We start from the raw sequence: 16,361 nt of genomic DNA, 5'->3' as shown, positions 1-16,361 counted from the left end.
TTCCCTTTCAATTAAGCTGAAAACAACAGGCAAGGTAACATGTCATTTGACATTCTTCTCCTAAAATTGAGTGCCCAATTATTTGGCTATTCCTTGAGATGTGGTACAGTGGATATAATCTTGGTAAAATTTAAATTATCAACTAGTTTCTAAACTAAACAACAACGCATACCTAAGAAATTCACATTCAACTGACACATACATTACAAAAACTTCTGTAGTCTCAATACTGATAGCTACAGATTCAATAACAGACATAATCTTACCTTTAGTAATTAATTCCTTGTACTCAGGGTCAAAGTTCTCTAAGCATTAACTTCCCACTTTCGGTACATATTAAAACTAAACCTCTTCTATTCCCCATGCATATCTATTATACCCTCATTCACGTTCTGCTCCAATTCTTGAGTTTTCCCTAACTACCTAGGAGAAGACTTTGCTTTCACAAGCAAATATGATAATTAGTACCATTAGCCACCTACCAATAATAAAACCACTTATCAATAAACAGTTGATTTTCAACTAGTATTTTTGTTGTTTTGTTTGTTTGTCTTTTGCGGTACGCGGGCCTCTCACTGCTGTGGCCTCTCCCGTTGCGGAGCACAGGCTCCGGACGCGCAGGCTCAGCGGCCATGGCTCACGGGCCCAGCCGCTCCGCGGCATGTGGGATCTTCCCGGACTGGGGCATGAACCCGCGTCCCCCGCATCGGCAGGCGGACTCTCAACCACTATGCCACCAGGGAAGCCCTCAATTAGTTTTTAATAAAGTCTGAATAAGTATTATTGGCCCATTTTTCAGATGGGGAAGCTAGGACTCAGAAATTACATTTTACATGAAGACTCACACTCACGGCTAGTCTTCAGCTATGCATACCACGCTCCCCCTTAACCAGGGTCTTCTCTACCCCACATAGGCAGTAAAACTGGCGAGACTGTGGTTTGATAGCAAACCATTCTTCCACCCAGTTCTGAGCACATTCTGCAGTGCTATTTACATGATGTTTATCCGTCTATCCACACACCCAAGAGTAACTCTTAGACTTACTCACCTTTTCATAATCCACATTCTCACTGACCATGACACAACTGCTGTTAACACCTGGCTTACTTTCACTGTGAGAGGAAAGCCGTGGAATCTGTAGCTTGAACCACATGAAACTGAATATTCAACCGTTTGAGCTCCTAGTGATTACTGATTGAGTGGCCAACAGATTCCAAGACCTGATGAATTGTTTCATTAAGTCCTCACAACCTTACTAAATATTACTCCCACTTTAGATGGGAAAGTAGTTCAAGAGACCCATTGGCTTAACAGGGACCCACATTTAAGCCTCTTCCCCAAGGATCCTAACGCTACTGCTTATGCTACTTAAAGAAAACACACACGGTAACCCCTAGGTAGGTAACCCCTAGGTAGGTAACCCCTAGGCAGTCTCGCCTGGTGCCTATAACACTGGACCCTGCCCCTTGGGCTCAGGCCTTTGGTGACCCCTCCTACCTACTCAGCATCGTGTCTTTCTGGTTCCCGCCATCAGGTCCTCTGATTGTTTTATCAATGGCCTTCAGCCCAGCCCTCTGCATTCCAGAAAAAGTAAAGCTCTTCTAAGGCTATCTTAACTAAGTCAGTATGATTATTATATTTGGTTTCATTGCATAAATGATAATTTTCACAGTTTCCATTGGAATATAAACTATATTAGCTTGAAATATTTATCTTTACAATATCGTTCCTACAGGGAAGCTCTCTTTCAAAGAGTTTTAATAATTTCACACATTTTCCCCACTCCCACTCATCAGCCCCAGAGCTTACTGAATTCAGACCCACCGGAGTAATACTGTTAAAATGTTAGTCAGATCCTATTACTTTCCATTTAGAACCTTCCAGTAGCTTCTAATCTCAGTCGGAATGAAATCCAAAACCCTAACCACGGTCCACGAGGCGCTAGAAAACATGCCCTCATCCACGCTCACCACCCTCCCCAGTCACCTGAGCTCCCACACGCCAGCTTTGCCTCCTGCTAACTGAGCACAGCACAGGGTGCTCACCCCAGGACTTCTGCACTCACCTCCCCTCATGGCTGGCTGTCCTTCCACCTCACTCAGGTCTCTGCTCAAAGGTCAGAGGAACTACTCCCGACCTGTGACTACTGCCTGTGCCCTACACTGCGCTGTGTGAGCACGCTCACAGCGCCCACCCCTCGGCCGTCCGAAGACAATGCTCCACGGGCCTCTCATTTCTGCGCATCTTGCAAGCCAGGCACTAACTGCCCTTTTCTCTTCTGTGCTGTCTTTCCAAGAATGCTTGTGCAGCAAACAGCCTGGGAAGACCAAGACAGCGTTCCTCTGGAGTGAGAGCAGGCACGCTTCCTGTCCGTTGATGAAACTCGGCCTCCCTGCACTCAACGGTCCTCAGCTTGGTGACAGTCTCGATGGGCGCTCTTCATGTCGCCCCATGGGAGTCGGGACTCAGGAGACGGGCGCAAGACAACGCGCTCCCGTGGCTGCTGCCATTGCTGTGCAACAGAAGGTTCTTCTCTGACCAGAAGTCTTGCACCTCTGACCAACATCCAGGGCACTGCAGCAGACTACAAGCTACAAGCAGGGTAAAATCGCAGACCCTTTACGGTTCCTGAGGATGACCTTACATGTTGGTTTCCTCTTTTTTCTGTTCCCTTCTCCTGACTCATCTTTCACTGACTGTTATATCCTCATCTCCCTATACTTCTCGAAGCACTTTTACAAAAAGTATCGTTTGACCTTCAAAAATCCCTAAGAGGCATTTTTTTATTCCCATCTAATGGGGAAAACACTGACCCACGAAGGGTAAAAGACAAACCCAAGATCAGCATACATATCAGTCACAGAATAGCAATTAGAGTCCAGGTCTAATTCCTCGTGTGTTATTAACCTGTGAATGTTTCCTGAAAGACCGTTCACACGTAGTATATATATTCTCTGAGATGGGAAGATAGTTACCCACCAATATATTCCTTGTGTAGTAATACATGAAAAAAGCAAAAATGGCAATGAATAATAAAACTGAATATTCAAGCACCTGAAAGATACTAAAATGCATGAGTTTAGACTTCTTTTATTATACATTATGACACTTGAATGATTATGCAACAAAACCAGATTCTGCTATCACACTAACAGCCCATTTCTTTTATGTTTAAAGGGAGACACTGGAACAATACCCAAAATGTTCTCTTTATAACCAGCACTTTTCATCTTTGTATCGATCAAGAATGCTCTAAACATAAACTCCATTAATCTGAAAAAGGTTCCATATAATTTAAAGCTTCCTGCACAACTCTCTTTTGGGAGGCAAGTAAGAAGCATTTTTACTTGCTTTTCCTCTATAATTTGAGCAAAAAACTCAAAAAGCACTCTGCACGCAAGTTTGTCAGGCTATTATAAGTATATCGTACCATTCCCAGAGAGACCGGAAAAAAAAAAATCAAAGTCTCTGAGAGTATAAGATTAGGTTCTTTATACTAGAGAAATATCAAGTGATGTAAAATATCTGATTTTAAAAGCCCTATATCGCCATATAGGATAAATCTACTGAATCCATAACAGGTACTGATCTATGGTTCAGAGTTCTAATATGCTTATAAATCACTAAATCTATTATTGCATAGTATATAACCACTTCAAGGTTCACAAGTTATAAAGTTTGTTTCTGAATGTTAAATTTCACAAATACAGATAAAATGATTATGACCAAGTAGTTAAAAATCTACCCTCCTCTCAAGAAAAATGAAGAAAGTACTAGATATTAAACAGGAAAACAGAGCTAAATTGAACATACCAATAAGGTAACAAAACTGCATCATAAAGTGGTTCTTTAATTTTAACTCAATTATTACCATTATACTTACTGTGTAGATTATAGCTGCCAACATTCCAATCAGGGTCAGAGAACTAATGGAAAATGACAAGGCAGCTAAACCATCTGCAAAAGAGGAAAAACACTGTTAAAAATGTACAGCTATTCAAATGTTTATATTCAACAAATCAACAGAAATATAAAAATTGGGTTTCTTACACATTCCAAAGGAATAAACCCAATATGCATTACCCCATCTTGAAGTGCTAACTCCAAGTGGAAAGGAGCTTTTAAATAGCTCTTCATAAATGGATTTGTTAAAGATCTTTCAGACTAACACTTTCTTTCTTTCACCTCTTAAAATTAAAGAGGGAAACTACTGTTTAATTATTGAGCCTAAAAAGAAATCAGCAAAATACTAGATGCTCAAAAGTTGGTCAAAAAAAGGCCCTGGCCTTTCTCAAAGGCAGCCCTCGAGAAATAACATGATAGGAATGCCACTGACCTTGGCCCTATCTTCCCTCTCCACTCAAACTCCTAGTTCCTCTGTTCTTAAATTTCAAGTAAGTTTTTAAAACTTAGCCTAGAACTAAAATAGTAAAGAGTTTACTTCCCTCTTTAACTTGAAAGGAGCTAGCATGCTCCCTTAGTGAGGGGGGGAGAGGCAAACAAATAGAAAATAAATTCAAACATAATACCAAAACAGGAATACTATGCTAACAAGTTAGATTTAGGAAACTTTTCAAAGGAAGGCCAATGAGTGAGTAGTGAGAGTGACACTTCCAAATAAACATACCAGATAATACAATGACATGTGCAAATTGGAATATTCTTAAATTGGAGTAATACTAATTGTTCTAGTTTTAATACAGGTTCTATTGGACCTGTATTGATCTAGTTTAAATGCAGGTACTGTGGAACCAAATGTAAGTTTTTAATTAATTTAATATATCAATACTAAATAATAACAGAATGACCCATCCTATTAAAACTCACGTCTCAGTTTTAAAATATAACACTTAGAGAGAGCATATTATTAACAAGTTCAGAAACTTGAGACAAATTTTTTTGTCAGAGACAAATTTTTAAGCCTTAATTTTTTTAACTGTAATACATTTTATTAAATCAAAGACCATTGGTGCTGTTACTTTCTTGATCTTACTAGAAGTATCCACAGAAAGTATTCATACAACTAGGAGAGGTCTGGCACTTGGCTGACAGCCATTTTAAGGTACCTCCACTTATAAAATACATCACAAAATCAGAGGTATGAAAACGTATACAAATCTGCATCTCAGAACTGATCAAGTGGAGTGTTCTGCTAAGCTATCTGGCCAATCTAAACGTTGCTATTACCAAAAGTGATAAGCAAAATGTACTATAAAATATGGTGTTTAAGATGTGAGGTTTTTTAAATGTTACGACTAAGGAGATTACAGCAAGTACAGTAATGCTACCTATTATAATCATTGATTCAAGTTATGCTAACACTCAAAGACTAGCAAAACTTACAGGATAATGTTTAGGGCAGAAGAGTAGCTACTAAAGAGACCTGAAGGAGTTAACTGCAGGAAAAGAAGCAATTTATTTCTCAGCAACAGGCTCAGGTACATAAATCCTGACATGCAGTATCAGTATATGCCAGACCCGCTATCCGTATTCTTGCTGGTATCAGCAAGATATTAATGGACCACAATTTACAAGATGAAATCTTAAGTGGAAAGCAAGAAAATTAAGAAGTTGTACAGCAAAGACTCCAAGACCTAATTTAACCATCATTTAATATTGTATCTGGGTAAAGAGAAAGTGCTGATCAAAGAACGTAGAGTGCCTAATAAAAAGAATAAATACAAAAGCAATACGAATTTTCAGCATAACGTTTATAAAATAAGTTCTCTAGCTTTCTTTGAAAATAGTTCAAAGGCACATGAAATTCTCAGTAATAAAATACACACTCTTATTTGATATCAGTTTCTAACACCAACTATATTTTTCAATGATTAAGCAACTTTCTTAAGCTAACTTCCTAAACCTGCTTTTTTGTTCCTCTCTAAAAACCAAGGTCATGTTGATTAAGAGAAGGAAAACTTAGAACTTTTGGTGAGGTAAATTTATAATAAACTATTATTTCATCCACATAAAACCTCTGTAATTTATATTCCACAAAAAGATTACTTAATCACGATCAAAGAGCAATATAGGGTTCTCTCAGTTAAAAATTAAAAATAAACACCAGTATATCTAACACATTTCTTTAACATATTATTCTATATTATCCTAAGTGAATTAAAGACCACATAGAAATTATAAGACCTTTACCGCTAAAATACTTTGAAGATTACATTGTATTTTCAACATGGTAATTTTATGAAGAAGTCAAGAGACTTCTGGCTAGATGGCTAGAAGTCTCAGCAACACAAAGTTCCTAATTTGTCTAACATCCTTTTAACCACAGGTTAAAAGAATCATGAAGTTAAATTTTTAACAGTGTAAAAATAGACTACTTATGAAAAAAGTTTCAAGAGTCATGAAATATGAATTATTATGGATTTTATTTTTTAAAAGAATACTTACGACTACTTCCAAGTTCTTCAAACAGGAACTTCACCTTTTCCCACTCTGTAGAATTTTTGTTATCGGGAAGATTCAATGGAACAAAAGCACTATGAAGGAGAAAATAACTCTTTAATGGTCTTAAGGACAAAAGGTCAAATAAAATGACCTGAAACTCAATTTTTAGTAAGTTTTTAAACCAAGATCAACTTTCCCCCCAAAAGAATTAGCAAATCAAATCTGCACCAAGTACAGAGAGGTGTTGAGAAGTTGCTTATCTATGTGTTTACCATATCACAAATTTGTTTTAATGGCTTGATTACTGTATTCAGCATAGTTTCCTTTGTAATCCTGCTTATTTTATCTTTTGCATTTAAAACTATTTTGAGAAGGAGCCATAGGCTCAAGATGGTCAAAAAGGTCCACAGCACAAAACAGGTTAAGAATTCCTTTGTTAAATCAGGAGAACAGAATGTAAATATTAAGTTATGATTTCAGTATATTTATATGCATAAAAAAGAACAGAAAGGAAATACACCAGAATTAGCAGTAAATATCTCATTGTAGAATCAGGGGTGCTTTTTACTTTCTTCTTAGTATTTTTCTGTATCCTTCAAGATTCTACCTAATATACATAATGAAAGTAAGTAATTTCTATTTATTTTTCAATCGACAGCTGAGAGAAAAAGACAGACAGGTGCTTTATTATCTAGCTCAGAAGCAAGAAGACAAGAGACTAAAGTAGAGGGCTCAGTATCCCTTAGATTGTATATATGGAGAATCAAACAGGAATGTAAGAAGTAACTCTAATACTACCTCCTTTCCAACCTAATTTTAATTGTAAGCAAAGCAGTAACATCTATCCTTTTTTGTGATGAAGAAATACTGCATGAGTTCACCAATATATTTAAGTACCTGCCCTGATAATGTAAGCAAGTAAAACAAAGTATTCTAATTTTTAAAAATTTCAAAAACCTTTACTCCTTGGTACTACCGATACTTTTTATTCTTATAAAAAGATGAATCATCAGACATGTCATGAGGTTATTTAAATTTCTAACTATTTGCACTGACATCAGTTTACTACACTCTTCTCAATCTTGGAGATTTACTTCTCACTACTTTTAGAAAGAAAAGTGATTACTCACAGGGATAGAGCAATAAATGTAAAGGGCTCATTATTTGCTGCCCTGGTTATAAAATCAAAAACAATTAAATAAAAGCAGAGGGAGGAATCAAAAAACAAACTCTTGCATATTATACTTCTACAATGATATTGACTTATATATCGGCATTTAAACAAAAATATAAATCAAGCAAGAAAAAACTACCTATGTAATATCCCTCTATTTTATTTGAACAGTTTTTTCCAGAGACATATATATATATCTTTTTGTTTTTTTGAAAAGTATATTTTGAACTTGTTAGTTGGAATAACCACTTCTGTGAATATGGGGAAAAACTTCTATGTTGTATAAAATATCACCTAAAGTCTACTGAAATAGAAATACATGTCACAAATACCTAAAAATAGCATTCCTACTTAGAACATTCAGTATCTATGTCAGTTTTAGGTAATCACACGTTCTGTCCAGTGGTAGAAGAAAAGCAATTAGCTCTCTCCATCTTGACACTTTCATGTTCTAGCGGCTGAGCAGGGCTCCTGAGCAGTTCAAATATTTAATGAAGAATAACACCAGAGGAAACTTGACATGACCAAAAAATTAAAAATAATAAGAATAATAAGAATAATAAAATGTTAAATGGCCCAAACGACGGTCAGAACGACTTCAGGAAAATACTTATTCTGAAGCAATCTACCAGAGCACTGACATCTCAGCACTACTATTTTAGGTACAACTACAGGGAGGAGCAAAAGCACAAACCCAGAGCAGGCTCCTCAGCCACCTGGCCACCAGTGCTGTGTAATCCAAGAAACAGACATAAAGTACCTTCTCATAAGCTAAGAGTAACATCCAGCAGCAGAATTCAAATGAGTCACAACTAAATATGTCTATATGTCCTGGGCAATAATACTCAAAACATTTAACAACCAATATGGCAAAGGCACTAACCAATCAACCAACACTGGCCTTGGTCCTGAAGACCCTGCTAAACCGGGCTTTACCCTTTGACTGGGCTGAGGGTGAGGTAAGAGACTCAGGAAGGCGGAGCATTTCAACCTTTTAACAACCAGAAGGGCCCAAGCAGTGTTCACGGCCAAATACCAGCCCCGCAGACAAAGACCTGCCGGGAGCACCTCCTAACAGATGCAGAGGCCGCTTCAGCCAGACGGACCACAGCCAGAGTCATTTTGAAGGGGAGGCAGCAGTTGTAAGATGCTCAGGCCTTTACCAAATGGTGACGGTCCTCAAGTAACCGAGAGTGTAGTGTGATCTGTGTGGTAGAAAGGTACAGATACTTTCTTCATCTCAGTCCCTCTCAAAAAACTGGATACAGAGAACCTCAGCTTTCAAAGACACACAATGCTAGACCAAGATAAGAACCAGAATCTTGTGAGATTATAAATTTCCCTTAGGCTCTTAACAATAGTAAAACTGCTTAGAAAAAATATTTTACATCCCATCTGACTGAGTGAATTAGCTTAATACAGATTATCTCTTCAGGAAGAGACAAAGGAAAGGCTAATGAATTTCAGTGGATATGGAACTGAAATGATGAATTCAGCAGAACTGAAAGTAAGATTTTCACCTCCTACACTCAAATGCCAAGTCCTATTTACCTTCCAAATAGCCTGTTTCTTCCCCTCTGCTCTCCGTGACTACTCTGGTTCAGGCCCTCACCTCTCACCTGAACTATGACAGTGGTCACTAAGTGGCCTTCCCAGCTACCATTTATATTTCACTCCCTGACCAACTCCCAAATGCCCCTTTTGACGCGTCCTTCAGTGTTAGAACCAATTCACACGTATTTGCTTTCCCGCGTTCACACACCAACACATACACATCTGCCCTGCCTTTCAGTTGCTCAGCAGGATAAAACGCAACGTCTTAAACACTGTAAGACCCAGAGTCCACCTATGTGGCTAAGGTCACGGTCTGTCACTTGCCACCGCAAACACCTGAAATGTCACATCTTAACATTTTTTTTTTTTGTACCGAGGGAGGGAGGATTTAAATTTACATTGTACTTTTCATATCATTCTTTAACTATTCCATGCTAACTTCAGTCTCTCAGTTACCATATGTTACAGACTCAACTGTGTCCCCTTCCCCCAAAACTGCTATGTTGAAGCGCTAACCCCCAACGGGAACGGTACTTGGATACAGGGCCTTTCGTAAGGTAATTAAGGTTAAATAAAGCCCTAAGGGTGAGGCTCTGATCCGATAGGATTGGTGTCCTTGTAAAAAGAGGAAGAGACACCAGGGCTCTCTCTCCCTGCTGCCAGCAGAGAGGAAAGGCCGTGTGAGGACACGGTGAGAAGGTGGCCATCCACAAGCCAAGGAGAGAGCTCCCACCAGAAACCAAACTCACTGACACCTTGATTGTAGACTTCTAGCCTCCAGAACTCTAAGAAAACGAGAGTCCACTGTTGGAGCTAGCCAGCCTGCGGTATTTTGTTAAGGTAGCACGAGCAGACTAATACCGATTTTGGCACCACGAAGCGGGTTGCTACTTTGTAACAAATACCTAAAAAATGTGCATGTGACTTCGGTACTCAGCGGTAGGGAGAGGCCTAAAGAGTTCTGAGGTTGCGTGCCAGAAAAAGCCTAAGCTGCCTTGAAGGGGCTCTTGATAAAAAGGTGAATGTTAAAGGCAATTCTGCTGAGGACTCAGAAGGAAAAGAGGAGTGCTACAGAGAACACGTCTAGCATCTTGGAGAAGACATACATCACCACGAATGCAATGCTAGTAGAAATATGGACACTAACGGTCATTCTGGGGAGCTCTCAGCTGGAAATGAGGAACATGTTCATGGAAACTGAAAGAAAGGAGATCCTTATTAGAAAGCGACTGAGAGCTTGGTTGAATCGTTTTGTAGTGTTTTGTGGAAGGCAGAACCTGTAAGAGATAAAATGGGATATTTAACTGAGGAGAATTCTAAGCAAAGTGCTGGAAGAAGCTGATTGGTTTCTCCTTACCATTTATAGTGAAGAGAGAGAGCACAGAGGTAGGTTAAGCAAAAAGAAAGCAGCCTATCCATATTGCAAAAAATGAGAAAGGATGTTCTAAGAGTGTGGCTGAACAACCATTTGACAAGGAGATTGGTACAGGTGGAAACCACGGATTTAATCAGCTATCTCAGCAGAAGACAGGAAGAGAGACAGGGTGACACTAGCAGAGACATGGCCAACTTAAACTAAGGGAACAGAGATGAGACAAAATAAAGGAAGGCTATGAGACTCTGGGGATTCTACAGGACAGGGTGATAGTTATTTAGCTGAGAACATGCTTTATCTTTCAAGAAAACCCAAGAACGACCCCAAAGGCAATTCAGTTATCACCAGGGCTGCCACTTCTACTGCCCCAAGGGGGCAAGGCTGTTTCCTCCTCAACTTCAGAGGACAGGGTACCCCCCGCCCTCCACTCAGCTTTAGCTGCCAGGGAGCTGCTGCAGAGTCAAGAGGGCAGGACCCACACCCAGAATCAAGGGGGCGGGCGGGGCCGCTGCCTAGGGCCATGGCAGTGACCTGCCCCTCAGGGGCCTGCAGGGCAGAGCACCCATCCAAGATGCTTAGTCTTGAGCCTTAAGGTCGGAGGGAATTTGCCTTGCTAGGTTTTGAACCTGCTTGGCTCCCATCGCTTTTTCTTTCCGATTTCTCCCTTTTAGAATGGAAATGCCTATCCTATGCCTGTCCCACCTTGTATCTTGGAAGCACATAACTTGTCCAGTTGCACAGGGTCACTGCTGGGGAAGAATTCTGACTCAGGAGGAATCAGTCTCACCCATACCGGATCTAGATGATGTTTAGATGAGACTTAGGACTCCGACTGGATGCTGGGTTAAGACTTTGGGGGCTTGTTGGGATGAAGTAAATGCATTTTTTCTGTGAGAAGAACATGGATTCTGGGGGGCCAGAGAACAGAGTGTAGACTGAACTTGCCCTCACAAAATTAATGCTGAAGCCCGAACCCCCAACGGGATGGTATTTGGGTACAGGGCCTTCAGGGAGGTAATTAAAGTTAAATGAGGTCATAACGGTGGGACCCTAGCCCAACGGGATTGGTGACCCTACAAGAAGAAGAGGAGACCCTGGAGATACTCTCTCCACCGTGAAGCACAGAGGAAAGACCAGGTGAGGACACAGTGAGAATGACACCGTCCCTGAGCCAGGAGGGGAGTCCTCACCAGAAAGCAAACTTGCCCACACCCTAATCAGGACTTCAAGCCTCTACAACTGTGAGAAGATAAACACCTGCTGTTCACAGCAGTGTGAGCAGACTAATACAGGTGACCCTTGAACAATACGGGGTTAGTGGCACCAACCCTCCACGCAGTCATAGCTCTGAGCATGGACTTATACTCGGCCCCCCAGACATGGTCCCACCACGTCCACAGTTCCTCAGCACCCACACACTCCACCAATCATGTCGTACTGTAGTGTTCACTGCTGAAAAACACCCACGTATAAGTGGGCCTGCACAGTTCAAACCCATGCTGTTCAGGGGTGAAGCATACATTACACCTGCTGTGCATCTTTATTCTAGTGTGCTGACCAACTTCCACGCCATCAAATTTTGATTCCAAGATTACTTCCTCTTATGTCTTACCTGATTCTGCAAGGCAGAACCTGCTACTCCCCATCAACACCTGGCGTCTATCTCTTATTAGAGCCCTTAAATATTGTAACTCAGGTTACCTATTTGCATCTCTCCCCATGTGAACCTTGAGGACAAACATCACGACCCTCCAACCTTATTCCCAAGACTACCCAACCCACAGGAGTTCCAAGTGTTAGCTGCATGAATTAGTTAAACCTAGACCACGTTTTTGCCATAAAATTATGTTTTATCAGAAAAAAATACATCACTTAACAAAAACTAGAAGTGTGTCACCTTCAAGAAAGTTTCAGGAAATGCAGTCAATCAGTTAACCTAACTGCATCTCATTCAAATACTCACACACGGTAACCAAACACTACTTGTCTTTTAGTCGCAAACTTCTGGCTTGTGAAATAGAGGAGTCCACACACTCTCCCCTACGTCAGTGTCCTGGGCAGATGCCTTCACCTCAAATACGGAGAAGAAAATAAAGGCGATCAGAGAAGAAGTCCTTCATTTGCCCGCCAAACCTCTGCACCTGCCTGGAACTCTTTCCATTCTTATCACTCTCAGAACCACAGAGAAAACGTCCTTCCCCCCTGACCGGAGCCTCCCACTGCCTGAGCGCTTTGGACGCCCTTCCTGCTCTCGTTACCCCCTGACAGCCAACGCCATCAACTCCACCAAAACAGGGTCCCGGTACTAAGAAAGGCAGGAGGCGACACAGGGAGCACCGCACAGCAGTCATTTAGCTTACTGCCACAGGACAAAGCTCATTTTCTTCATTGGATGTTGCTACTGGAAAAGAGCAGAGACTAAAACTTGAGTTTCCTGATGCCTGACCCGGCGGCTGACTCCGAATCTCCTCCTGAACATGCCTAAGACTCAGCCACGAACCAAGCTGAGCCTCTCATGTTCCCTCTCCCAGCCGGCTCCTCCTGCAGATTTGCCTGTGATGATAACGTCACCCTTCCTGTGTAGTCAAGGATTCGGCCTTGCCCCAAAACGAGGTCTGACTTTTACCCATGATTCTGGGATGTCATCCGTGTCATACGTGATGGGAGTGTCTGTGTTTAGGACAGGGGATGGCCACACTCAACCTTAGGTGGTGGCCAGAAAGACCAACATGTGGTTTAGGGTGGGCTTTGGGTCAGTGGCATCAGTGGGGGCTGATATAACCAGGCGGGCGATCAGTCACTCAGACACACCTGCGTGAGAGGGTCTCAATAAAAACGCCAAGCACCAAGGCTCACGTGAGCCTCCCTGGCTGTCAATACAAGCATTCCTCCAGCTTTTTGAAAGTCCACTTTATACCACTTCACTTTTACTAAAGACCTACATTAGCACCTATTTTCACTAACCAAAAGAAATCCGAAGGATCGTCACTTTTATGAAAAAGGCCAAAAGCAAAGACAACGTCAGTGCTGGTTCTGGAGTGAGCTGCTCCAGACGCGGTGTGCAGTGCGCCCAGAGCAGAGAGCGAGGCCCCGCCAAGCTCCTTCCCGGGGACCACATTCAGCATCTCAGCATCGGCCACCACAGCTCTGACCTTGTCTGTGGGCATCTGTGCTTTACCCGATTTATCTTGTGTGTCCGTGAGCCAGATGTGTCCTAAGGTAATTGCTTCTTCCCTTTACGCCTTCTCAGCTCAGGAAAGGTTTCAAAGGAACCGTCTACTTTTGGATGGCAGGGGAAACCTGTACTCCACGCACGTCGTCATACATGGAAGCCAGAAGGGGAATGTGTCCCGAGGACAACACACGCTTCACATCTGGAATCTTCCCAGACTCTGTCCTATGCATGTCTTAAAAGGTTGATTTTAGTCTGTATTCTTTACCTGTAATAGATGGTAACCATGAATATAACTGCTTTTGGTGAGTTCTGTGAGTCCCTCCAGAGAATTATCAAAGCTGAGGGTGGTTTTAGGAACTCCCCAAAGCTTGCGGGTGGTTTCAAAAGTAAGAGAAGTGCCTCTCGGACTCTGCAGCTGGGCTAACTCCAGGTGCATCCTCCATCCCCTTCTCTCTCGTACCCCCGCCCCGTACCTGACCTACCAGAAGATCCTGCCGGCTCTCTCTCCAGAAGACAGGCAGGATCCAATCACTGCTGCTGCCATCCTGTCTTGCCTGGGTTACTGAGCAGACCTCATGTCTCCTGCCTTACCCCCCGCAAAGTCAACCCTCAAAACACCACCGGGAGATCTCTGCAAAATGTCGATCATGTCACTCCACGACCAGAGCCCCAGAACAGCTTCCCACTCCTCGAGAATCAAGGCCAGAGTCCCGGCAACGGCCCCTGATGCCCCGCTCAGCTCGGCAGCTCTGGCCCCTCTACCCGCACCTTCAGCTACTCCCGCCTCCGCCCCTCCACTCCATCCGCCCTGCTTTCCTCACTTTGTCTCGAACGTGCCAGACGCTCTCCTGCCTCGGGGCTTTCCAGCTGCTTTTGCTCTGACTGCAACGCTCTTCCCTCCACATGTGTTCACGGCTCCTGCACCTCCTTCAAGCGTCTTCTCGCCCCACCTTCTCAGCAGCGCCTTCCCCGAAAATGTCACGCCCCCAACACAGGCTATTTCCTTCGTCCGCTCCCCTAACCCCTACTGAGCGCACGGCCCGTGAGAAGAAGGAACTGTCTTTTCTATTAATCGCTGTTTCCCCAGCGCCTTGTACAGTATCTGGGACACAGTAAGTATTTGGAAAATAAGTGAATATTTTATTGTTCAAAATATCTGGTCAAACCGTCACTTCTCGTTATTAGTGGATTCGCAAGGAGCTGTTTGCTTCACTTTTAATATACTGCTTCTAAATAAATAAATATCATGTAGACAATCAGTTAAAGCTTATTAAAATCATACAAAATGTAAACTCTCTAGGACTGAAGATGATTTTCCATGCAAAGAACCAACAAATTTCAGAAGAAACTTCAGGTACCCTTTTGTCTGGGAAAGATATTCTGGCTGTTGTAAAGATCTGTGGTTTTACTGGCGGTTCTCAGTCATGTTCCAAGTCAGGAGCTGGCCAACTATTGACTACCCGTGTTTGTAAAGTTTTACTGGCACTCAGTCACGTCCTTTGGTTTATGTATTGTCTGTGATTAGAGCTACAGGAAGAGAGTTGAGCAGTGTCACATGGACCCCTAACCTGAAATATTTACTATCTACCCTTTAAGAAAAGTTTGCTGATCTCTATTTAGATTTACAGATAAGGGAACTGAACACTGACAAAGCAAATTCACCTAACTATATCTGGCTTAATTTAAAAAGCCAAAAAAGACTTTTAAAAATATATTTAAGAGCTAAAATAAATAGCAAAACCACTAAAATGTGTCCTTTCAGCAAGTACGCTTTTTCATGACACATCAAGGCAAGAAAGGGACCTAAAAATATACTTTGACTATAGAACATGTGCATTCTAAGAACTCCTGGAACTACAAAAAGTTACTGACCAATTTTATTCCCACCACAAATTGTATATGACAATTTTTTTTTACTTATTGAAAATTCTGAGACCAAATTACAAGCAGAAACTTTAAAAAACTTATTAGCACCTCATATATTTCCTAACATAAAAAACAAAATTATCAAGATCTATTTTAACAAAGATAAATGTCTTCCATTAACAGGGACAAATGTTTTCCAAAAAGAAAACTTTAAATGTATAAAAAATGTGCAAAATTTTATTGCCATTACTTTATAAAAACTTAAGGAAGAAGAATTAAGAACGAACTCATTGACAAAGTTTAATTCAAAGATTTAAAGACTGATGCATCAAACCTGAAAAGATATCCAGACAAGGATTTTTCATCAAAGTGTTGTTTATAAAAATGGAAAAACTGCTAACATCATAAGAATCAAAGTAGTCATCACTAGAAGATCAAATAAATTGTTGTATCCTAAGAAGGAAATGCAATACAGACAACATTGATGGATATACATTCACTATACTGAAGAGATGTCAACCACTGGATTACCAAGAATCCCATAAAATATAATCACATTTGTGTAAAATTACAACATGGAAGGTTATGTGGGAGAAGGGGCTTTCCGCACATATTTGAGCACATAGAAAATGTCTAGACAGAACACTGTAGAAAAAAGGGTTAATTATGGTTACTGTTTGTTGGTGATATAAAAGGTAGTTTGTTCTTTTTTTTTAAATTCTCTTAATCTTCTGTCCTAGACTTTTATGAATGAGTCCTTATTATTATTATTATTGTTAAAATAATGCTATTTCCATTTTCAGGAAAACAAAAA

At 41.1% G+C, this 16,361-nt stretch overlaps 1 protein-coding gene across 3 annotated transcripts in view; it reads right to left on the bottom strand.

Moving 5' to 3' along the window:
- The window catches only part of LMBRD1 (LMBR1 domain containing 1), a 116,582-nt gene that overhangs the window by 58,791 nt on the left and 41,430 nt on the right, over window positions 1–16,361 (bottom strand). For all 3 annotated transcript variants that reach the window (XM_067702870.1, XM_067702872.1, XM_067702871.1), the window contains exons 6-7: window positions 6,407–6,495; window positions 3,885–3,958 (exon numbers count right to left, since the gene is read on the bottom strand). In XM_067702870.1, coding sequence (XP_067558971.1) covers window positions 3,885–3,958; window positions 6,407–6,495 — 163 coding nt within the window. The remainder of the gene's footprint in view (window positions 1–3,884; window positions 3,959–6,406; window positions 6,496–16,361) is intronic.

The sequence above is a fragment of the Pseudorca crassidens genome, chromosome 13, assembly GCF_039906515.1.
Source record: "Pseudorca crassidens isolate mPseCra1 chromosome 13, mPseCra1.hap1, whole genome shotgun sequence".
NCBI lineage: Eukaryota > Metazoa > Chordata > Mammalia > Artiodactyla > Delphinidae > Pseudorca > Pseudorca crassidens.
This window is presented reverse-complemented; position numbering and strand designations above follow the sequence as displayed.